Here is a 23,775-nt window from a genome sequence, read left to right on the forward strand (position 1 = left end):
TTCGCAACAAAATAAGTTACTAGATTTCGTTAATTTTGTTCCAGATATTGTGCACTAAAACTTTTTATTTCGATTCTTTTAGTGTTTGGCTCTTCTTTCGCATGTTCACTATAATGGGTATTAGTTGGCTACTGGAGATCTTCGCCTATTTGGCAGGCGATAGAAAGGAGTACATCGTTATTTGTGCGATTATAAATGCATTCAACTCCGCCCAAGGATTAATTATATTTATAATATTGATTTTGACGAAAAAAATTTATCGGTCATGAAGAAAGGTAAGAAAATATTGCAGAAATACTACTAGTCCAGTCACTATATACCCATATGTAGGCATGTTTAATACTCGTATAAGGTCTGGTAAAAATAAATCCTTTATTTTTCCAATGGATGGCTTTGGTAATTAGTAGCTCGTTGCCCGTTCTATAAGAATGATCAAGTTACGCTAAATGACTTTAGAAATATAAGATAAGATATGTAAGTGAGTTCAAAATTAGATTAGTGGTTATGGTCCTTATTACGTTTGATGTGGTCGTCATCAAAAGTAGAGTTTTTATACGAGGCTGTAGTTTTTTTTCATTGAATCATGTATTCGCAATTTGGCTCCCACGCAATGCCGAATCACTCGTGCTCAGGGGCTACTTTTGGATTGAATAAGCAATTGAAAAGTAAAATGCTTTCTCAACAAACAAAAACCAAACAGTTCTACAATGCGGAGGCATGAGCAATGACGTCATCTGATGATGATTAGTAGTGTTCGAGAGAAAGGTTTTACGGAATATTTGCATTGAAAACAGCGAGTACCGCAGTCGATAGAACAATGGGCTGTACGAGATATACGACGACATTTACGAATCAAAAGTCAGCGGCTGCGCTAACTAGATCATGTTGTCCGGATGGAAGAGAACACTCCAGCTGTAAAAGTGTTTGATTCAGTACCCGCCGGTGGAAGCAGGTGAATAGGAAGAACTCCATTCCATTAGAGAGATCAGATGGAGAAAGACCTGGCTGCACTTGGTATCTCGAATTGGCGCCAAATAGCGAAAAGAAGAAACGATTGGCGGGCTTTTGTTAACTCAGTTTTAACTGCGTAAGCGGTAAAGAAGAATAAGAAGAGGACTTTTTTTGCCTTTATCCGATTAGAAATAATATTTCGATAATATGGAAGACAAAGATTCACCACGCTCTATTGTCAAAAATTTCGAACTAAACATTACAAAAAAACCTAAAAAAAAATTTTGGTGTTTTAAATAAGACAGAGTCAAAAAGGAGCTCAATATATGAGGCTCACACGAGTTGACGAAAAAAATCTCAAGAACCGGACTTTGCAGCTGAATCGAAACAAAATCGATCAACTTCTCCTGGTGACGGTTATTGGTGATCAAAAGTAATCACAACTTCAGGTGAAAACGGTCGAGATCAAATCTCGGCGGGTTCGCACAAACAGTGGCCAAGCCATAATTGACGATCAGGAAGGTTTTTCTAAGTGTTTGGTAGGATTGTTAGAGAAACATCTACTATGAGCTGATCTCCTATGACCTCCTCCTACTCTTATTTCGGACCTGTACTGACAACAATTGGGTTGTCTAAAGGAAGCAATCGCCCATAAGTGGACAGTTTGGGTAAATAAGAGAAAAACGGTGTTTGAACAACACAACTCCAGCCTATACTCATCGAAATTGACTCGCCACAGGCTCTGGTACCTATTTATGTATCCGCGAATGTTTTCATGCATCCACCTTATACATAGTTCGTATCTGGTTCTAAGTGACTACCATCTTATTTTTCTATGGGTGAGGATTTTGCCGGTGCAAAATTCGCCGAAAGAAAAGCTTGTATAAATCGACTGTCACAGTTTTTTGCAAATAGTGAAGAGGGTCATTATGAACTTAGCAAAACGGTGCATATTTGATCTAAATCGGATCATTCTAACTAGACTATACTAAATTTTCCAAGTAAAGCAAAAATTATGGATATTGTACTTTTGCGAATTTTTGGTTTGAATTCAAAAGTTTCAAACTAATGAGAATTTTTTTTTTTTAATTTATTGAAGTTTTATACATTCATGACATAATTTTTCGGTGTGGCTTTTTAATTTGACTTCAAAAAAGCCCATAAAATTCTTCTAGGTGGCATGCCAAGGGTTAAGTTTTGTTAAGAGTAAACTTCTGAAATAATATAGAAACTGCACTAGAAAAAATTCATTAATAAATGTATGTACTTTTGCTCAGAGAATTGCAATTGTCAGCTACGAAAGTAATAAATATCTTAATTTTTTATTTGTTGCATAGTGTCACTTCGAAAACCACTCTATTTGATGTATTAATAAGTATTTATCTTTATTTTTCTTAGCCATAATTGCGAACTTTTCGAAACTGCGGTGCTGTCGACCAGTGTCTCCTAAGTAATACGGAATAATTATAATATTTGTTCGCTTGACGAAAAAACAACATAAGTTAAGAGAAACAAATAACGCAAATAAATATCGCAAGCTTAGTTTAGTAGTCAGTTACTGTGTTTTACTTATCAGGGCATTGTTCTTGGGTGGGCATATATGTAGGTCAGTTCTGCCTATTTGTTGAGTAAAAACTGAGCATTTTCTATTCACGGAACGTTTGAGGAAAACTGCCAATGTGACAGTACGTGATCGGCTGGTAGGGGTTATGTAACTTACATTGCATAAACGATTCATTTCATTAATATTAGATGTTCTCTACTGGGTCTCATTCACGTTTTCGCCAAACATTTACATTCACACTGTTTTCAAATCAGACTGTTTTAGAAGGCGTGGCAGTGAAGAAATGTTCGTTTTAATGTAGATAATTAGACCTTCCAGCTTAGCAAAAACCAACCAGCAGTGGCTTAAAACCAATAATCATCTTTAATAATTGGCCTCCTGAAAGCCCAGATTTAGTGAACATAACCTGTTGAGTTTCAAAAAATCTTTTGTTCCGAATGATGAAGACTTTTGTAAAAACAAAAATAAATCATTCAGAATAAAATTCTGTAGGTCGCTCATTTTATATAATACAGAGTGATCCAAGTAGAGGTACTTTTTTCAATAGCCCCTTTTTCGACAGGTCACACGTGAGTCTTGTCAAGATGACATGTTTGTTTTATTCAGTTTTGTTTGGCATTTCATCATGGAAAGTCTTACGCCTGAACAACATTTACAAATCGTTCAACTTTATTACGAAAATTCACTCAACGTATGGTTAACATAATTGACCTACTGAGCGTACTATTCGCAAGACCATCACCCATCTTGAGACGTAGCCGCGGCCAACATTTGAAAGAGATAATCTTCAAAACATAAATACCAAAGAATGTTCTTTCGAATGATAATAAAAATTCGTCATTCAAATTTGAAGTTTCTGTAGGAAATGGATCACTCTTTACACTGTGAAATGAAAGTAGCTTTAATAAAAAGTGTTTTAAAATTTTATTTATAGAACGGTGTGATCTTGTAACAGAACTTATGGCAGAACTAAGTGGACGGAGCTCAATGATCTCGAAATCTATAGGATGTATATACGCACTCATTAACATATTTTCCTCTTACTTAAAAGTGTGGGTAAGCGTAGGGTTTGTCAAACTTGTAAGTATAACAAGCCTAAGCTTTTAAATTTTTGTAATTACATAGGTGAAAACCCTGCCTGAAACCATTTAAGCCGAAGCTTTCTCCAGTGCCTGCAGTTTGGTGCTCAATTTCTAGTGTTTGGCCTCAGACATATTCTTAGTTTGCTGGGTTTGATTTTTAATAAGGTGGCAACTCTTGTCTTGTTTTTAATCAAATTTTCCTCAAAAATATTTTATAAATCTCTGCCTTCTGAGTAATACCCCCTTTCTTATGGTATATCGCTTCCAACAGTAAAACGTTGTTGTTGCTTTTCTTCGTATTTTTTTGATCAGAAAGCAGAGCTTGTATAAAAACAGTTGAGTGGTGATTTCGGTATGGTATTGTATACAGAGAGCATTGAATGATATTTTATCGAAAATTAGAAAAGACGTGGCGTGAGATGAAGTTGCAGTTGAGGCACTATTAAATTTGACAGAATTTCTCTGAAAATAAATGTTTGAAACAAATCTTTCAAGTTCAGTGATTCATCTTTCTGCTGCTTAGCTGTTGCTGGGGAGTTTAGCCCAATGCTGCTTAAAGGGCGAGCGGACTTCAGTAAATCAAATTTTCGGTCATTTTTTGCAATTAATCACCAATTGCGCCTATCTAAAGCCCTCGTAATCTCTGCATATTTTTTATGTCGTGATAAAGACTTTTTTTTATAACAAAAAATAAGATACCCTAAGCCGATCTAAACAATATATTCAGAGTAGTATTCCGATCATTTACAGGATTAGGCTTTAAGATTTCCATACATACATATGTTTACTCGGTCTTACGTTGGTTGCATAAAACATCGTCAACGAATGGACTTGCGAATAAAAGCTTCGGTGGTAGGTACTTATATGGACATATATAAATATAATGCAGAGTAATTGAAAACCCCTAATCTGAGTCATTCTTGGGTTTGTAAACCAAAACAAATCCGTATAATATGTGTGGGAATAGCCGTTTTTGGAAATACGCCACTAACGCAAGAGACCATAGATTCATATTTTCCAAAGAGAAATTGCGCAGTGAAATCCAAAACCGATTAAATAGAATCTGTATTCGTTAACTCCTTTTCCATGGTGACTATCAAAAAGGAGTTTAACAAGCTTCCAAGTGGACGCATGTTGATTCTGAATAAGCTACGCCATTCTCAAAATCTTGCATGGAATATTTTGCATGTGAAAGTGGTCGGATGCCGAGTTTTCTCATTCCGGACAAAAAGTGCAACTATGAGTCCACTTTACAGCATTCGTTGAAACTGTTGGAACGCCATCCGAAGCAGTTTCAGCGGCTTTCGAAAAGTGGATCCATTGGTATACACTATAATCATAACAGTGGAATTTGCCCGTAAAACTAGCTCCGAAAAAGGTAAAGACCGCCTCATCGGCTGGAAAGGTGGTGGTCACTGCTTCTGGATGATCGGTGTGATCTAATTAACGGTTACAGGGCGCTTCTTTGGTAAATGATTGGGTCGCTTCGACGCCAATTGCAAAAAATATGACTTAAATTTATGAAGAAAAAGCGTTTTTCTATTATGTCAACGCACCACTTACAACTTCCGCCGTCGTCAGGGTGAAATAGTTCGAAACAGATTTCGAACTGGAATCCAATCCCCCGTATGCTTCATATTTGGCTCGGTGAAATTTCGTTTCGTATCCAAGCTTAAAAAAGTTACTCACCAGGTAGAAATTTTATTCAAACCAGGGGGTTATCACTGTCACGAAAGTTGTTTTGCAGATCTTCTGTTGGAGTATCGCTAAGGCAAGTATATCGAGCTATAGAAGATTATGTTGGCAAATATATTATTAATCTTTATATACATATATAAATCTTCTGACCGTGTGTTTGTAGGTGAACTGCTCCTAAGCGGCTGGACCGATTTTGATGAAATTTTTTGTGTGTGTTTAAGGAGATTCGAGAATGGCTTAGATTCACAATTTGGTCCACTGGAAAATGTTTTTTACATTAATTTTTCATTTTTAATCAATTGTTAATTTTGGACTGTTTGACGATAGATTGCGCTACCATCGCAGTATCCAATATTCAAACCTTAAATTGGCGTAAACGTGCAATAAACAAAACGATGCCAAAGTAAAAGGCGATATCTGTAGACAAGTTTTCATAACGTGGACAGAGTTGTTCGTTCTTAAGTAATAAATTGGGTGATTCAATACATCTATGGGTAGCTATAATATTTTTTTTCATACCTGCTAACTATTGGAGGGGGTATCTCGACAGGCAATTTAAAATTGCCAGAGATCTGGCATAACTGAAGTGTTGATAAAAAGGTCTATTAAAATTTGAGATATACAGAAATCTTTTCGAAGCATTGCAAGACTGATGCCATAACGTTGCCAGCCGATTTTTTTGTCTTTCCACGCTTGAGAACCGTTTCTTAATATGCAGTCCACCAGGCTGACAATCGATTGGACTCGATTGATTTCACTGATGCACAGCCCAAATTCAACAGTATTTCTACCCCAAAAACCAATTCTTTCTTAACGCACGAAATGCTTTTTGATTCAGTTTTGTTGCTTCACCAAAAATGCGATTATTTCTTAACTAATACTTATAATCTAACTAATAGAAATCATATACGAGTAGATGGTATTAGTAGTACTACCTATGTATCAGCCACAGTAAAACATGGGCGGGTCCTCTAGTTATACTATAAGCTAATTGCTTATGTATGTATTGAACCGCCATAGTATATATAATTATGTCACCGAAAAATAATTCTGAGAGAAAATAAAATTTCTAAAATTTTCTTAATAACCGAGTGCAAAAAGTTCTGCGGTTTTATGAGTATAATCTGGCAAAATATAAGTAGCTTAAGCGTAAAACAAAAGTCAGTACATATTTAGATTTGAGCTCGTCAATAACAGCGATCGCACTAAAAGCACGGCGGTGTTACTTTAAACAAATTTATAAAATTATTTTCACGGTTAGTAAATGCAAATATTAAAAATTTTAATAGAAATTTTTAAAAATTGTAGTAGAAATAGTGGGTGTGTAGAAAATAATTTAATCACAGAATTATTGGAGAAATTTTATCAAATAACAGTAAATTAATATAACTTTATGATAAAAGCATATACATACATACATATGTACCAAAGCTTTGTGTGAGACAAATATTTTTAAGTCGAATAGAGACATACGAATATACATACATATGTGTAAGTATGTATATAACAGATATGTATATAGTTATTATACTTTTCTGTACATAACATTGCTGGTTCCAGGAAACCACAAAATAAACAAGTAAGAAAGGCAAAAGCTCGAGTTTAACCGAATATTTTATACTCTTGCAACTTTCCATAGAAATACCTTAAGGCGTTAAACGTCAACCCGATTTAAGGATCGCAATCTAGGCATTTTTATGCAAGGGGTCTTCTATTTCGAAGTTCTTTACTTTGAAAAAAAAAAAAAAACCCAGATACTTCGAATTTAATGGGGAATGTTTATTACCGCATATAACAAAGCAACTTTTCTCCAAAAATACATGAATTTGAGCGAAAACGTGGCCTAGTCCCAATATAACTAATAACAGGATTTTCGAATATCCGACTGACTTTACTATAAGATTGGTTTTACACCTTAAAGTATTTCCCTGGCTTTGATTCTTGCAAGTTGCAAGAGTATAAAATGTTCGGTTGCACCCGAACTTAGCCCTTTCTTACTTGTTAACTATATATTTTTCTGAACAGGGTTGCCATCTATATAAAAATATGAAGTTGATTTCATATAATATTAAGAATTTATTTTACTTTGTTATATTTATTGTACCAAAAAATTTTAATTTTTTTATGTATCATATCCTAGGATTGCCCTACAAACAGAAATTCTGCAATGGGTCCCAACTTTAATGTCCACATATGCCTTGCTTTATGCTTTGTGATTTATTTAATGGACTCACTCGATGCTTCATCGATTATTCCGAATTGCGCTTTTGAAGACACCGTTGACTTAACCGATAGCGAAAGATTTAGCAACGGTTCTTACCTCTATGAAGGTGTACTGGTGCCACCGCATTTGGTCGGCTCCTACGACTACATTGAACTGCACGACGGAGAACATCAAAAAGTGCCGAGACATCTGCGTGGTTGTGCGTGCCAAATTAAAAATTGCTTAAAGCTCTGCTGCAAGCGTGGGAAGACGTTGCAGAGGAATAGTGCTAAGGATCCATGGAAATGTGCGGAATCGTCTGAAGAATACGGATATACGCCTTATGTAAATATTACCTCGTCTAATGGTAGTGTGGTTTTAAAGAATGCGTTGAAAGACTTTTTGGTGCAGTCGGGATTACCATGTGATAATGGGTATATGCTTAACCCGTATAAGGATTCACGCGACGAATGGACCTTATATGAGGTAAAATAATATTATATTATTATCTATTTATGTAAACTATGGATTTAAGAAATTTGTGGAATTTTGTAGAATGGTATTTTGTTGCGCGAATACGATAATAAGAAGTTAACACGAGGAGAATATTGCATGTCTGGCCTTGAAATAGATGGTGTATCCCAGTTACAACCATATAACTGTCCCGTACCGTACTTGGAATCGTCGGAGACTCAAGCAAACACTATAGGTAAATAAATTGTAAACACACATTCTACTTATGTATAAATGATCAACGTGACGAGCTCAGTCGATTTAGCCTGTACCGGCCTGTTTCAACATAAGTTAAAAGAAACAAAATGCAAATAAATATTGTAAGCTTAGTTATGGTGTTTTACTTGGCAGGGCATTGTTCTTTGGGTGGGCATATAGGTCAATTCTGCCTATTTGTTGACGACGATCACATGTCGAGTTTGTCGCATCCAACACGGCAACGCTGCCCAAGCCGCTCAGCAGCCATTCGCAGCAGTCGTGAAGTGCCTGGTTAGCGCAGCGATTCCGTATGGCCATTGCTTCTTCATTATCAGCGCGGAAAAATTCATGTGACTTGTAGGCTGTGGTTGCACAACGACGGTATTCGCCCAAATTGAAGACGCGTCGAAATGCCTATCCAATTCAAGTAACGCGCCAGTTTTTCGAGATAAAAGTTTTACCACGAGCTGGTAAACCGACCATGGCAATGACATGCGGCGTAGTAACGTCGGTAATGGCGCGTTCACCTCGCACCGGAAATGGCTTAGTTAGTAAGGATGCTGAGGTGGTTGATGAGCAAGGTGATGTGGAGGCGGATGATGAATATGAATCGATAATAGATGGAGGCGGCGTGGGCGGCGGTGTTGGTGATGCAACCAAAAGTGGTTGTTTCGTCGTCTGCGTTTGGTCGTGTATATGTGCTTGAGTGTTAGTGCTACATAGGTGCGCTAGACTGAGCTTGTCTGTAAGAAGATGATGAAAATGTTGTCAATGTATCTGCTGTCAATGATAACGCAGTGGGGGACTGCGATGGTGCCGTCGCAGTCTTCGTCGTTGTTGACGAATTGTTGGTGTTTAATGAATCCAGTTCGTTTAATGATGATGATATAACTGGCGTTGATAATGACAATGAAGATGGTGATGGAGATGATGATGATGATGATGATGATATTGATGATTCTGATGATATTGATGATTCTGATGATACGATTACATTGATACGTTCAATAGTATTCATAAATAGTCCTTTTAAAATTCAAACTTAGACAATATTAATCAAAAAATATATTAAGTTCTCTATAAACCACTAGCTAACTTTTGCGGTCTACCACGTTGCGACAGTTACAATTATGGAATTTTAAGTATATAAATGTTGCCTAAAAAATTGATATTATTTTAAAATTTTCTTATTTTATTAATGTAGTCTGTATTTCGTTTCTAACGAAATTTGGTGGGTGGACGTTGTGAATATTTAAAGATGCTTTGGCCGGCCAGTGCGTAAAACACAAAATTTAACTACACCCTGTATTCTGTCTTTTTGCCTGCCTGCAGGCCGCTTGGCCAAGCCTATTGTATGTAGAGCAGTCTCGTCGTTCTTTTGTGTTGGCAGAAAGTCTGAAACAGTTTTCTCTATAAGTTTCACTGCTTTCGTTTCGTATTGAGTTCGGTTTGGTTAGACTTTTTACTTGTGCGATTTGCTTTTTTGTTACCACAGCATCACAGACGAATAAATCCAGTCACTGGCGCATCTTTGTCGGCACCACTGGTGGCGATACGCTGTACGACACGGCGTCAACAGAAGCATAAAGAGAAAAATGTTTACTTGAAATGTTGAGTAAAAACTGAGCATTTTCTATTCACGGAATGTTTAAGGAAAGCTGCTAAGGTGACAGTACGTGATCGGCTGGTAGGGGTTATGTAACTTACATTGCATGAACGATTCATTTTATTAATACATATTAGATGTTCTCTACTGGGTCTCATTCACGTCCTCACCAAACATTTATATTCACACTGTTTTCAAACCAGACTGCTTTAGAAGGCTTGGCAGTGAAGCAATGATCGTTTTAATGTAGATAATTAGACCTTCCAGCAAGGTAAAAACCAAGCAGCAGTGGCTTAAAAGCAATAATCCTGATTTCCTAAGTGCGGATGATTGGCCGGTGAACAAAACCTGTTGAGTTTCAAAAAATCTTTGTTTCGAGCAACGTCGTCGATGGCCGGATCGTTTAAGGCCTTTTGTGAAAACAAAAGTAGATCTTGTAGCAGAACTTATGGCAGAACTAAGTGGACGGAGCGCAATGAGCTCGAAATCTATAGGATTGTGCCCAAAAATAAATTGACATTTGAATAACTGCGCGCGTCGAAGGATTTAGAGAATTATTTTTTTTTTTTTAGGTTGGTAGTACTGTCAGTCACATTTATGTAAAATTTCATGTCAAAATATTCATTAGTGTTTGAGATACGTGTCGTTTTGTGAGCTGCTAAAAGTGAGTTTTTCGTTTTTTGCGATGTCGAAATTTGTTGAGCAAAGAATTTGCATTAAATTTTGTTTACGGAATCAATTTTCTGCTGCGGATACGTTGAGGATGGTACAGAAAGCCTTTGGTGATGAGGCTATGTCTAAAAAAAATGTTTACAAGTGGTATAGTGAGTTCCAAGCCGGCCGTGAACGTGTCGAAGACGAAGAGCGTCCAGGGCGACCATCAACTTCAACCGACGCAGCTCACGTTCAACAAATCAAAGATTTGGTGTTGAAAAACCGTCGATTAACAATTAGAGACCTTGCTGATGAAGTTGGCATATCGAAAGGCTCAGTCAATACCATTTTGAAGGATGTTTTGAGGCACGTCAAATCTCGACTGGTACCGAAAATATTGAATTTTTTGGAAAAAAGGCGTCGCGTTGAAGTATGTGAAACGATGCTTTCCGACTACCAGGGTGTCATGAAACGCATTATAACTGGCGATGAGACTTGGATATATGCTTACGACCCCGAAACAATCGATCAGTCCAGCGAATATCGTGCCAAAAGAGAGCCGAGACCAAAAAAATCGCGTCAAAGTCGCTCAAAAATCAAGGTCATGTTGACTGTTTTCTTCGATTATCGTGGTGTTGTGCATTATGAATTCCTTCCAACCGGTCAAACAGTCAACAAGGAATATTTTTTGAACGTTATGCGTCGTTTGCGTAACGCTATCCGCCTAAAAAGGCCGGAATTGTGAAAAGACATTTTTTGGTTTTTACACCACGATAATGCACCATCCCATAGTGCCCTCGTAATTCGTGATCATTTCGCCAAAAACTCAACCCATATCGTTCCGCAACCACCGTATTCACCTGATCTGGCGCCGTGCGACTTCTGGCTGTTCACCAAGCTCAAAAGACCGATCCGGGGACACCGTTTTTATACGATAGAAGAGATTCAAGCCGCAGCGAAGACGGAACTGAAGGCCATCCCGGAAAGTGACTACAACCAGTGTTTCGAAGATTGGAAAATCCGTTGGCATAAGTGCATTGCATCGGGAGGGGATTACTTAAGATTACTTAAGTACAATGTCACCTAATTTTTTGGGCACAGAGTATATACGCACTCATTAACATACATATGTATATTCCTCTTACTAAAAAGTGTGAGTAAGCGTAGGGTTTGTCAAACTTGCAAGTATAACAAGCCTAAGCTTTTAAATTTTTGTAATTAGGTGAAAACCCTGCCTGAAACCATTTAAGCCAAAGCTTTCTAAAGTGCCTGCAGTTTGGTGCTCAATTTCTAATGTTTGGCCCCAGACATATTCTTAGTTTGCTGGGTTTGATTTTTAATAAGGTGGCAACTCTTGTCTTGTTTTTAATCAAATTTTCCTCAAAAATATTTTATAAATCTCTGCCTTCTGAGTAATACCCCCTTTCATATGGTATATTGCTTCCAACAGTAAAACATTGTTGTTGCTTTCTTCGTATTTTTTGATCAGAAAGCAGAGCTTGTACGAGTATAAGAACAGTTGAGTGGTGATTTCGGTATGGTATTGTACGTACATATGTATATACAGAGAGCATTGAATGATATTTTATCGAAAATTAGAAAAGTCGTGGCGTGAGATGAAGTTGCAGTTGAGGCACTATCAAATTTGACAGAATTTCTCTGAAAATAAATGTGTGTTTGAAACAAATCTTTCAAGTTCAGTGATTCATCTTTCTGTTGCTGTAGCTGTCGCTGGGGAGTTTAGCCCAATGCTGCTTAAAGGGCGAGCGGACTTCAGTAAATCAAATTTTCGGTCATTTTTTGCAATTAATCACCAATTGCGCCTATCTTAAGCTCTTGTAATCTCTGCTTGTTTTTTATGCCGTGGTAGAGATTTTTTTGATAACAAAAATAGTTATCCTATACCAGCTTCATATAAAACAAGGAAAAATGTTAAATTCTGTTGTACTGAAGCTATAATACACTTCACTGGTGCAATTTTTATACTCTTACGGTATGTGGTCTGGTCTGATCAGTACATACCAAGCCAAATTACGTGGGGATATTTTGTGAAATAAAAAGGTGTTCACTACAAAAAAAGAATTTGGATCGGCCAGTTTGTTTGACAGTTATATCTCATAGCGATCCGATCTATACAATATATTCAGATATTATAGCACTATATTGAAAAAATTCATGACAAATTTCGTAAAAATATCTTGCCAAAGGAAAATGTTTTCCATACTATGTCTTGCCTTCGATCGATCAGTTTGTATGGCACCTTTATCCTGAAACAGTTCGATATCGGTGGTTCCGATATAAGAGCAGATTGTTAGATATCTCAAAAGCTGAGGGACTTGTGCGCGTATCCATACTGTATAAATTAAAATACATGGCTAAATAGACTCAGTTCCTCACGATGATCATTTATGCATACCTACAAAAAATGTATGGCTCTTCGAAGTCTTCTTTAAAATACCCTGTTAAAGTATAAATATTATGTACCTATTAAGGTATAGAGCCGATTCGTATGTGTCTTTTTTGATAAGTTTATTAGATAGTTCGGACGAATGCTGCTCAGTCGACCGTTTTTAACTCGGTCCATAATATTTACAATCGATATGACTGTTGTGGTAATGGAATTTGGATGCTACAAGATACTGGTTGCAAGGGGTCTTAAGGGTCGCTCTTTTAATTTTAACCACTCATGTTCCAAAGAGCACACTTTAAGGATTGTTAGTTGTCTTACAGCTTGTACATTTTGCGCCAGTTAATATACAGCATTAGATTAAGTTGGTATTGTAGGTCAGTGAACTACGCATAGACCAGTTTTGCTCCTTGGCGATACCAGGTGGAGTTCAGTTACTAGATCCATGAGGAGTTAGTCCTCCCTTAGGATGCGTGCGCTTGAGACGAATTACAACAGACTCGTTGTCCTCACTATCGATACCTCTAAGAGTGTATACGGTGGGGACTCCAGATGCCTACAGCGTAGTCTTTTACCAATGGGGGGACAAGTGCACAAGAGGTGCTCCATTATTTTCCTGGTGCCTTGCTCCAGACATTTTCTTCAGTCTTCTCGATATGTCAGCCCCATTCTGTGGGCACTAGATAGTGATCAGATGGTATTCCGATCATATATATGTGTAATGTGTCCATTGTGTAAATCTGCCGTTGCACAGACAACGCTGTCAGATATGTTAGTGGTCATCTTTCGAAATTGATAAAAATATGTACCTTAAAAAAATATATTTTTCCGAGATAAGCTTTTTAAACTAACATGCCAATATGCTAGTCGCTGCGCCAAGGTTTTATGAGTAATTTGAGGAAAGTCAATTCGGTTTACAGCCAGCCGACATACGGATTGAATAGAAACTATTTGAAAGATGTCTCGGTCGTACGTTGGACGATCTATACGTTGTAGATATAAAACATGATCAACGAATGGACTTGCGGATAAAAAATGCTGTGGTAGGTACTTATGTATATGTACTATATATAAATACATATAATGTAGAGTAGTTGGAAACCCCTAAGTTGAGTCATTCTTGGGTTTGCCAAAAAAAATCGTGTATATGTGGCAATAACCGTTTTTGGAAACTGTTTTTTACGATATGTATACACACAAACGAGGACGGACTAACTCGTATTTGGTTTCACTGCTCGATGGCGCCACTTGTATACTCGTAGTACATTCTCTTAGAAACGGTTATGTCCATGGTTTTTAGAAAAATGAAAATATGACTAGATTCTTAAGTAAAGTCGATGCTGTAGCCTTAACTCTTTTTCGATGGCGGGGGGGGGGGGCTATCACTGTCACGAAAGTTGTTTTGCTGATCTTCTGCTGGAGTGTCGCTAAGGCAAGTGTATCGAGCTATGGAAGATTATGTTGGCAAATGAATCTCTAGTATATTATACGCTAATTACTTATTGAACCGCCATAGTATATAATTATGTCACCGAAAAATAATTCTGAGAGGGAAAATAAAATTTTTAAAATTTTCTTAATAACCGAGTGCAAAAAATTCTGCGGTTTTATGAGTATAATCTGGCAAAATATAGCTTAAGCGTAAAAACATAAGTCAGTAGATATTTAGATTTCAGCTCGTCAACAACGGCGATCGCACTAAAAGCGCGGCGGTGTGACTTTAATTAAATTTATAAAAATTATTTTCACGGTTAGTAAATGCAAATAAAAATATAAAGAAAAAAATTAAATTTAAAATTAAAATAAATAAAGAAAAATTTAGAAAATTATGCTAGAAACAGTGGGTGTGTTGAACATAAAAATAACTGAATTTTCTGATTAATGTTAGCATGTATGTACATATGTATATTACAGAAACCTAGTTATTATGTGTGATAAGAAAGCAATTCTTTAGAATACATACAACTCATTTCTTCTGAATAATTATAATCATACTCTTCTGTACATAACATTGCTGTTTCCAGGAAACCACAAAATAAACAAGTAAGAAAGGCATAAGTTCGGGTGTAACCGAACATTTTATACTCTTGCAACTTGCCAGGTAAATACCTTAAGGCGCTAAACGTTAACCCGAATTTAGGATCGTAATCTAGGCATTTTTATGCAAAGGGTGATCTGTTTCGAGGTTCCTTACTTAAAAAAAAAAACATAGAATCTTCGAATTTAATAAGGAATGTTTATTAACATTCGAAACAACATTCTTTGGCATTTATTATTATGGAAGATGGTCCCTTTCAAAAGTTGGCTGCGGCCCCGTCTCAGATAGTCCATCAGTTGAGTCCAATTTTCGATGACTCGTTCGAGCATTTCGACTGGTAACTGGTGTATGACACACATGATGTCTTGCTCCAATGGCTGAATCGAAGCGGGATTGTCCGCATAGACTTTAGACTTCACATATCCCCACAAGAAAAAGTTTAACGGTGTGATATCACACGATCTTAGTGGTCAATAAACCGGCGCAAACGTGAGATTATCTGCTCACCGAAGTGTTCTCTCAATAAATCGATTGATTGATGCGATGTGTGGGAGGTGGCGCCGTCTTGTGGAAACCAAATGTCATTGAGATCACGAGCTTCAATTTCGGGCATTAAAATATCGGTTATAATGCCGCGATAGCAGTCGCCATTGACGGTTACGTTCTCACCGGCAATATTTTTGAAGAACTATGGAAGGATGATTCAACCGGCTGACAAACCCCACCAAACCATTGTTTTTCTGGATTAAACGGCAGCTCTTGAAGCTCTTCAGAGTGCTCTTCGTCCCAAATACGGCAATTTTGCTTGTTTACATACCCCTTGAGACAGAAATGAGCTTCATCGCTGAACAAAATTTAAAATATCAATGTAAAATGCGCCAAGTCGTTCCATACGTCAGTTCGACTTGCTGCAAACGGCGCCGAATCGACTCTAAACGGTCTTCGCTGCGGCTTCTACATTTTCTTAACTGCTCGCTAGACGTGGTTCATTCGGTCGAATATAATAGAATAATGAATGCTGGGTCTCAAGTTGGGTGATGGTGCTGTGAATAGTATACTCACATCGTTATATCTCATACATCGACCGCCATATTTGGCATAAGTTTGTTTAGCGTAACGAAATAATTATATGAAACACTACGATATATAGGGATATGAGTCATATAACATATTTTCGGCATTAAGCCATAGTATATCCAATATTGTATGTACAGATAATTTTAACGAAAGCTTGAAGATCTTATATTGGGTGTATAGGAGATAGTGGTAACTCGATTTTATTTATTTTTTGCCAAAAATAAAATGCTCCCAAGGTTTCATCAGAATTCCTCACATACAATCATCAATAAATGGAGTGAAGTCAGCCAAATGTTTGAAAATTCTGATATTAGTTATGTAGAGGCTAGGAAAAGTTTTCGCCCAATTTTATCCATTTCAGGCACAAAGGAACAGCGCTATGAGTAAAACACGCTCTCTCATTTTAATTCAGATAACTCACATATTGGCCGATATATCCGGTGCGGCCTTATACCAGGTATAAAGGGGCTCAGGGAAGTATTAACCGTTTCAAACCATTATTGATATACAGTATTGCTGTTGTCAGGAAAGGACTCTGTCTGAATTTCAATTGTATATCTCACACATTAATTATATATTTTTCTGTAAAGGGTTGCCATCTATACAAAAATATGAAGTTGATTTCATATAATATTAAGAATTTATTTTACTTTGTTATATTTATTGTTCCAAAAAATTTTAATTTTTTTATGTATCATATCCTAGGATTGCCCTACAAACAGAAATTCTGCAATGGGTCCCAACTTTAATGTCCACATATGCCTTGCTTTATGCTTTGTGATTTATTTAATGGACTCACTCGATGCTTCATCGATTATTCCGAATTGCGCTTTTGAAGACACCGTTGACTTAACCGATAGCGAAAGATTAAGCAACGGTTCTTACCTCTATGAAGGTGTACTGGTGCCACCGCATTTGGTCGGCTCCTACGACTACATTGAACTGCACGACGGAGAACATCAAAAAGTGCCGAGACATCCACGTGGTTGTGCGTGCCAAATTAAAAATTGCTTAAAGCTCTGCTGCAAGCGTGGGAAGACGTTGCAGAAGATTAGTGCTAAGGATCCATGGGAATGTGCGGAATCGTCTGAAGAATATATACGCCTTATGTAAATATTACCTCGTCTAATGGTAGTGTGGTTTTAAAGAATGCGTTGAAAGACTTTTTGGTGCAGTCGGGATTACCATGTCAAGGGTTTGTGCTAAACTCGTATAAGGATTCACGCGACAATTGGACCTTATACGAGGTAAAATAATATTATATAATTATCTATTTATGTAAACTATGGATTTAAAAAATTTGTGGAATTTTGTAGAATGGTATTTTGTGGCGTGAAATCGATAAAAAGAAGTTAACCCGAAGAGAATATTGCATGTATGCCCTGAATATAGATGGTGTATCTCAGTTACAGCCATATAACTGTCCCATACAGATCGAGGGAACGTCGGAGATTAAAGTAAACACTACAGGTAAATAAATTCTAAACACACATACTACTTATGTATAAATGATCAGCGTGACGAGCTCAGTCGATTTAGTCACATCGGCCTATTTGTCCGTCTGTATCTATATGAATTAGTCCATCAGTTTTTGCGACATCGATCTGATCTGTGTTTCTCATTAAGGATCTGCTCATTTGTATGATCGGATAAAAAGAGTAAAGAGCCGCACTACAAATAGATCGATCGGACTTAAGTCCTTGTATAAAAAACTTGAGGAAGTTTCAGCGGAACCACTCCGACATATTCGGTTTAAGGGTTCGCTGAATTCTAATGCAGCGTCTGTTTACCAGAGGTGCGGCTGCAAGCGGCCGTCGGTTTTGAAACAAATAGCGAGCCACTTGTATGTGTGTGTGCAAATGTGTCGAAAAGTTTATTAACACTCGTTTAGCGTGGTTGTGCGGTTTGGGACCGGTCAAGTAGAAACCACTCTCAATGAAAAAGAAACAACAGCCTCAGCTGGTTGATGTCCTTGTAAAAGTAAAGACTGACATCACCGCCGTCCAAGAAATATGATGGACGGTCTGCATATAAAGGAGCGCAAATTTGGTGTGGGATTTGTAACACTGATTTACCCACGCGCGACGGAAGAGAAGGATGATATGACCAAAGATACCTTCTATGAGCGCTTGGAGCGCAACTATGAGAGATTCCATTGTCCGACTATGTTGAGTTTCGAATTGCAATTACCCGTATGAAGAGCAACAAAGCGGCAGGGGCCGACGGATTACCGGCTGAGCTTTTCAAATATGGCGGCGAAAAACTAGCAAGGTGCATGCAACAGCTTCTTTGCAAGATTTGGGCCGGATGATCTGCGCTAATTATCGCCTCCCTAATATCGCATATAAGGACTTATCGAGCATAGTATCGACCAGGTTTTCGCTATGCGCCAAATCTTGGAAAACACTCGTGAAAGAAAAATTAACACACACTACCTCTTCGTTGATTCTAAAGAACCTTTCGACAGCACGAAAATCAACCAGAGAACTTAAAATTGTTTTAAGTTCTCTGATTAAGATAGTTTTAAAAAACGAAACTTCCTGAAAACTCTGTAACGAAAATCAAGCCTTTTAAATTCACAAAATATATGAGTCAAATGATAATTTTTTGTCGGCACCCAAAAGACCTTGTCTAGAGTTATTAAGTTCGAGCTCCAAAAGAATTTGAAGTCTCATCTATTTCTGAGCTAAAGGTTGGAACATTTTAGTGCGGTGCGCTATTTATTCAATGTTTTAAAAAACACGACTCTTACTGAGATAGAATGAAAGTACTCAAAGTACTTGAGAGCAATCCATTTCCAACAGTCTTTATTTAGAGAGATCAATATGTATGAAAGTAGTAAACCCACTACTTGAAATAAAGGCGAATTTCAGTGCCCAGATCATGGAGATAACTTGAACACAAATCGGGTAGCACAGTCTATTACATTATTATTATTTTTTTCTTTCATTTTTCTTATAATTATTTTATTAAATTTCTTCCACACAGTGATGTTTGTTTCCTTGCCATTTTTATTGCTAACCATACTGATCTATTGCGCCATACCGGAGCTATATAAAAATCTATACAGCAAATGCTTGATTTGCTATCTATTGGCGCTGGCAATTGCGAGTACGATGATTATTGTGGTCAATTTGGGAACGAAGTATTACAGTACCCCTGCATGTACTGTAATTGGTGAGTGTGTTTTAATGAATTTGATTTAATTTTTCAATTTACTTCCATTCCAACATATTTATATATGTACATACGTTGCTTGTGTAATAGGTGCAGTCGCTTATTACTTTTACCTGGGCGCTTTCTTCTGGCTCAATACCATTTGTTACGATATTTGGGCCACATTTTCTGGACGCCTCACCGTTGCGTCACAGCAAGCGACACGTACACATTTTCGCAACTACTCACTCTACGCTTGGGGAGTGCCATTGTTGATGACTATTGTGACCATGACATTACAGTATTCCAAGATAGATAAAAGTTACAAATCTGGTATCGGTGATACCCATTGTTGGCTGAAAAGTAAGACAATTCATATTGAAATAATGGATTTCATTTAAATCAATATTTCATTTTTTCTTACTTCCAGCCAATGATTGGTCAGCTATGATGTACTTTCATGGACCCTGTTTATTGCTCATCGCCGTTAATACAGTGATGTTTTGTTTAACTGTATACAAGATCTATAGCGATAGCCAAGAAATTAAGGGCGTCTCACGGAGCATGAACTGCACAACGCACAGGAAAGCACATGAGCATAGGTGAGTTGTTTGGTCCGATATACTATAAATGAGAAAATACACTATTATACGCTATTCTCTCTTCTAGTGCTTGGCTATTCTTGCGTTTGTTTATTGCAATGGGTGTCAGTTGGATTTTGGAAATGTTGGGTTATATAATAGGACCAAATCCGTTTTTCCAGGTGGCCGATTTCTTCAACGCATCCCAAGGCTTGCTTATATTCACGCTCTTTATTTTGAAGAAATCCACACTGGTGCTAATTAAAAAAAGGTAATGTTATATTGTGCATCGTTTTTTTTAATTTTTGGTTTGCAAAGTAACAGGATGCGACTCTGATTCCGACAACTTCAATTGACGGTTCTAATTCAATTCTATCATTCGCACGTCGAGTCGAAGTAGCCGAAATGAAACCGTGCTTTTTATTCGGCCATGAACTGCCCACTCGGCAGCACATTTCAAATGTTTTTTTTTTTTTGCGTTCCTAAAACAACAGTATTTTAGTGTTTTCGACGAACGACGCTAGATGAGGCATGGCGCATGAAATTCACTAATCTTGCGCCTGTAAGATTTTAAGCTAGTTTAAATTTATCTCTCTAATATCGGTCGGGTTGATAGCAATATCCATCTGTTTGTTTCGTTAAAGTAAGATCACGTTATGCCAATAACCAACTCTGCATACATGTATCTTTCTCTCAAGCTAGGTTTCTATCTACTCGTATATCTTCGGAATCTCTCACAATAGAGATCAGCCCATTTTCTATCTTTATCTTAATCTACGGCTATATTTCTTTCTCTTATCTTACTATACTATTCTCAATTTTTATCTCAATTATTATCGTTATGCCTGTCCTTTATCACTATTTGTATTTCCATAATATCTATATCCTTCTCTTTATCCATTTCTACTTCTTTTTCTATCTGTTATATTATCTATAGATTTAAATCTGCCGCTAAATATACATATAATATATCCATTCAAATTTCAATCCTTTAAACACATTTCTGTCTTTCTACACATCTCTAAATGCCCTCTCCAGCTATCCGCTATCATTCCTGACCAGTATTAATCATATTAAACTTGCGGACCTGAATTTTAGATTTTCAATAAATTGATAAGGAAGATTGCAAACGTTTAAAAATATGTTTGCAAACTCTGCTAGATAAACATTTTAAAACCCTTTTCCTAGTCAATATTGGGTTGCTAAAATTTTGCAAATGATTTGAAAAAATTTTCAAAGCAATACCTGCCGATAGTTCAAAGATCATTAGAGTCGGGTTCGCAAGATTATAACTTACTATACTTTCATCTGATGGATAATATATTCTTACTTTTCTAATATTTAATTTTATAATATTTATTTGTTGAAAAATTTTAACATTTCTCTTTATTAGCATAACAACATCGGAATGCAAGATGATCATGTGCCTAAGACGAAAATTCAACCAATCGCCCGGTCTCAATTAGAAAAAATCAAACACATTTTTTAAATATACATATGCCATAAAGTATTCGTAATAATTATTGTCTCAAAACGATATTTGTTTTTGAAATAAATGAAGCTTTAAAACATTTTACCATATTTGTATAGAGTTGGTTTCTGCGTTAAGTAATATGATCTTTACCTGTTACGAGGAAGTCGTCACGAATGTACTAAAGACGATCGAACTCGAAAGATTGTAGTATTTACTTCGAAGGATATATAATATTATCACCAGCTCATACGACAAATTACAATCTAGCAACTATGTTGAAGAAACCCTTATGTTTAATGGAAAAATATTAAGCTTCGTTTTACTGGAATTTACATAAGTCTTTCCAATGAAGATCTAAACCTAACAGAGTACATATCTTTATGTTGTCTTGAAGTCGACAATAATTTTAGGCCACATATCTAAGGTAAAATCATTCTTAACAGTCACACAAAAAGTAACGGGAGATCCAAGTAATTTTTCTTTCCATGAAGACTTACGTTCACCAGTCGTTCATCTTTATTATTCACGTTCTGTAAAGAATGTGTTTCGCGTGCTTCGCTCAACTTATGGTCAACATAATCGGCCTACTTGAGACCAAGCATTCATTTCATTCAGAACTCAAGCTGCTCGACCTTCCCAAGCGACATAGTTTCGCTATATGGGCTCTTGAAAAGTTCCAAGAAGATCCAAATTTTGTTCAGTGAGGTCCATTTCTGGCTCAATGGGTATGTAAACAAGCAAAATTGCACACTTGGGATGAAGAGCAACCTGAATAGATTCAAGATCTGTCATTGCATCCAGAAAAAATAACGGTTTGGTATGGTTTGTGGATCTATAACCGTAAATGGCGGTCATTATCGCGTCATCACAATCGACTATGAAATTGAAGCTCATGATCTCGGCGACATTTGGATTCAACATGACGGCGCCACTTCCTACACACCGCATTAGTCAATGGATTTATTGAGTGAACCCTTTGATGAGCAGACGATTTCACGTTTTGGGCCGACCGATTGGCCATAAAGATCGTGCGATATCACACCGTTAGACTTTTTTCCTGTGGGTTGTGTAAAGTCTAAAGTCTATGCGGACAATCCCGCTTCGATTCAAGACTTTAGACAAAGCATCATGCGTGTTATTCGTCAGTTACCTGTCGAAATGCTCGAATGAGTCGTCGAAAATTGAACTCAATGGATTGACCATCTGAGACGTAGGCGCGGCCAACAATTGAATGAGATAATCTTCAAAAAATAAAGGCCAAATAATGTTCATTCGAATAATAATAAATATATAACAGATTACTCTTTAGTTGAAAGATAAGTTTTCGTTAAGAGAATATCGCTGATTTAGGCAAATTACACTGGTCTACAAAATGTAACTTTTTGTGTGCCTTTCAATAGAATACTTTATTTTTATATTGCTTTGAGGTTACTGAATAGGAAAACAAGAATATGTTTTTTGAATTAGCTCTTATTTTGGAAATATACCTAATATACAAAATTTGGCTTTTAGTAACACGTTAAAGTACAAAACATTTTATAAAAAAAACTATAATAATTATTTACTATTATTTTTTGCTTTTTACTTATGTATAAAAAAAATAACGTATTTGATTAAGATTTTCTCTTCTTTTTCGTTTGTCTTTTGTAATCACTGTTAGGGGTATCTCTTTTCAAATTCCAGCAGTAGTCCGCTAACATTGACGCATCCCATCGGCCCTGGTATCTCTTTTCCATTGTCGAGATATCTTGGTGGAATCGATCACCATGTTCGTCACTTACATCACCGCAGTGAAGAAAATGAATTTTTAGGGACATATTGCAACCCAACTGTTGATACTTTTGAAGGAGATTGTTCACAAGTTCAACATTATTTTCATTTCTCTTATTGCCCAAAAAACCATGAACGACTGCTCTAAAAGATTCCCATGCTTCTTTTTCAAAGCCCTGTAAAACTGAATCAAAGTTTTGGTCCTTTAGAATCTCTCTTATTTGAGGTCCGATAAAGATTCCCCTTTTAATTTGGCGTCGCTTTTACGTGGAAATTTACTTCGCAGGTATTTGAATGCTGGTCCATCCTTGTTGAGAGCCTTCACAAAGTTTTTCATTAGTCCCAATTTGATATGTAAAGGCGGTAGAAGAATTTTTTGGGAATTAACTAGAGGAAGGTGCTGGACGTTCTTTTCTCCAGGATTCAGGCTTAGTCTAGCATTCCAATCTTTTTTTATGTAATGTAAAGATCTAGCCCGACTATCCCACTCGCACAAAAAACAACAGTACTTGGTATAGCCCATTTGTAAACCCAACACCATTGCTATGACTTTTAGATCACCACAAATCTGCCATTCGTGCTCTGAGTATGATATAGCATCTAAATTTAATTTCATATTTTCGTATGTTTCTTTAGTATGCACAGCGTGGCATAACGGAATCGATGGTTGTGTGTTACCATTATGGAGAAGAACAGCTTTTAAACTTAATTTTGAGGAGTCTATGAACAGCCGCCATTCCTGTGGATGATATTCAATGTTCAAAGCGTTCATCAAGCCATTTACGTTATTACAAAATGCAAGC

At 36.8% G+C, this 23,775-nt stretch overlaps 2 protein-coding genes across 2 annotated transcripts in view; both read left to right on the top strand.

The window, feature by feature from the left end:
• The window catches only part of LOC126761858 (uncharacterized), a 54,096-nt gene extending 34,093 nt beyond the window's left edge, over positions 1 to 20,003 (top strand). Inside the window, exons 18-28 of the mRNA XM_050478284.1 lie at positions 7,569 to 7,984; positions 8,054 to 8,194; positions 8,571 to 8,871; positions 8,963 to 9,219; positions 16,697 to 16,983; positions 17,085 to 17,238; positions 17,308 to 17,461; positions 18,980 to 19,168; positions 19,259 to 19,510; positions 19,578 to 19,749; positions 19,817 to 20,003. Of these exons, the coding sequence (XP_050334241.1) occupies positions 7,569 to 7,984; positions 8,054 to 8,194; positions 8,571 to 8,871; positions 8,963 to 9,219; positions 16,697 to 16,983; positions 17,085 to 17,238; positions 17,308 to 17,461; positions 18,980 to 19,168; positions 19,259 to 19,510; positions 19,578 to 19,749; positions 19,817 to 20,003 (2,510 nt within the window). The remainder of the gene's footprint in view (positions 1 to 7,568; positions 7,985 to 8,053; positions 8,195 to 8,570; positions 8,872 to 8,962; positions 9,220 to 16,696; positions 16,984 to 17,084; positions 17,239 to 17,307; positions 17,462 to 18,979; positions 19,169 to 19,258; positions 19,511 to 19,577; positions 19,750 to 19,816) is intronic.
• LOC126763412 (probable G-protein coupled receptor Mth-like 3) lies at positions 6,478 to 8,340 on the top strand. The gene is made up of 3 exons (XM_050480907.1): positions 6,478 to 6,551; positions 7,436 to 7,984; positions 8,054 to 8,340. Exons 2-3 carry the CDS (start codon positions 7,463 to 7,465, stop codon positions 8,213 to 8,215), a joined length of 684 nt encoding a protein of 227 aa, XP_050336864.1. The 5' UTR covers positions 6,478 to 6,551; positions 7,436 to 7,462; the 3' UTR covers positions 8,216 to 8,340.
• Positions 20,004 to 23,775: the final 3,772 nt, after the last annotated feature.

This window comes from Bactrocera neohumeralis, chromosome 6 (assembly GCF_024586455.1).
Source record: "Bactrocera neohumeralis isolate Rockhampton chromosome 6, APGP_CSIRO_Bneo_wtdbg2-racon-allhic-juicebox.fasta_v2, whole genome shotgun sequence".
In the NCBI taxonomy this organism is placed as follows: Eukaryota; Metazoa; Arthropoda; class Insecta; order Diptera; family Tephritidae; genus Bactrocera; species Bactrocera neohumeralis.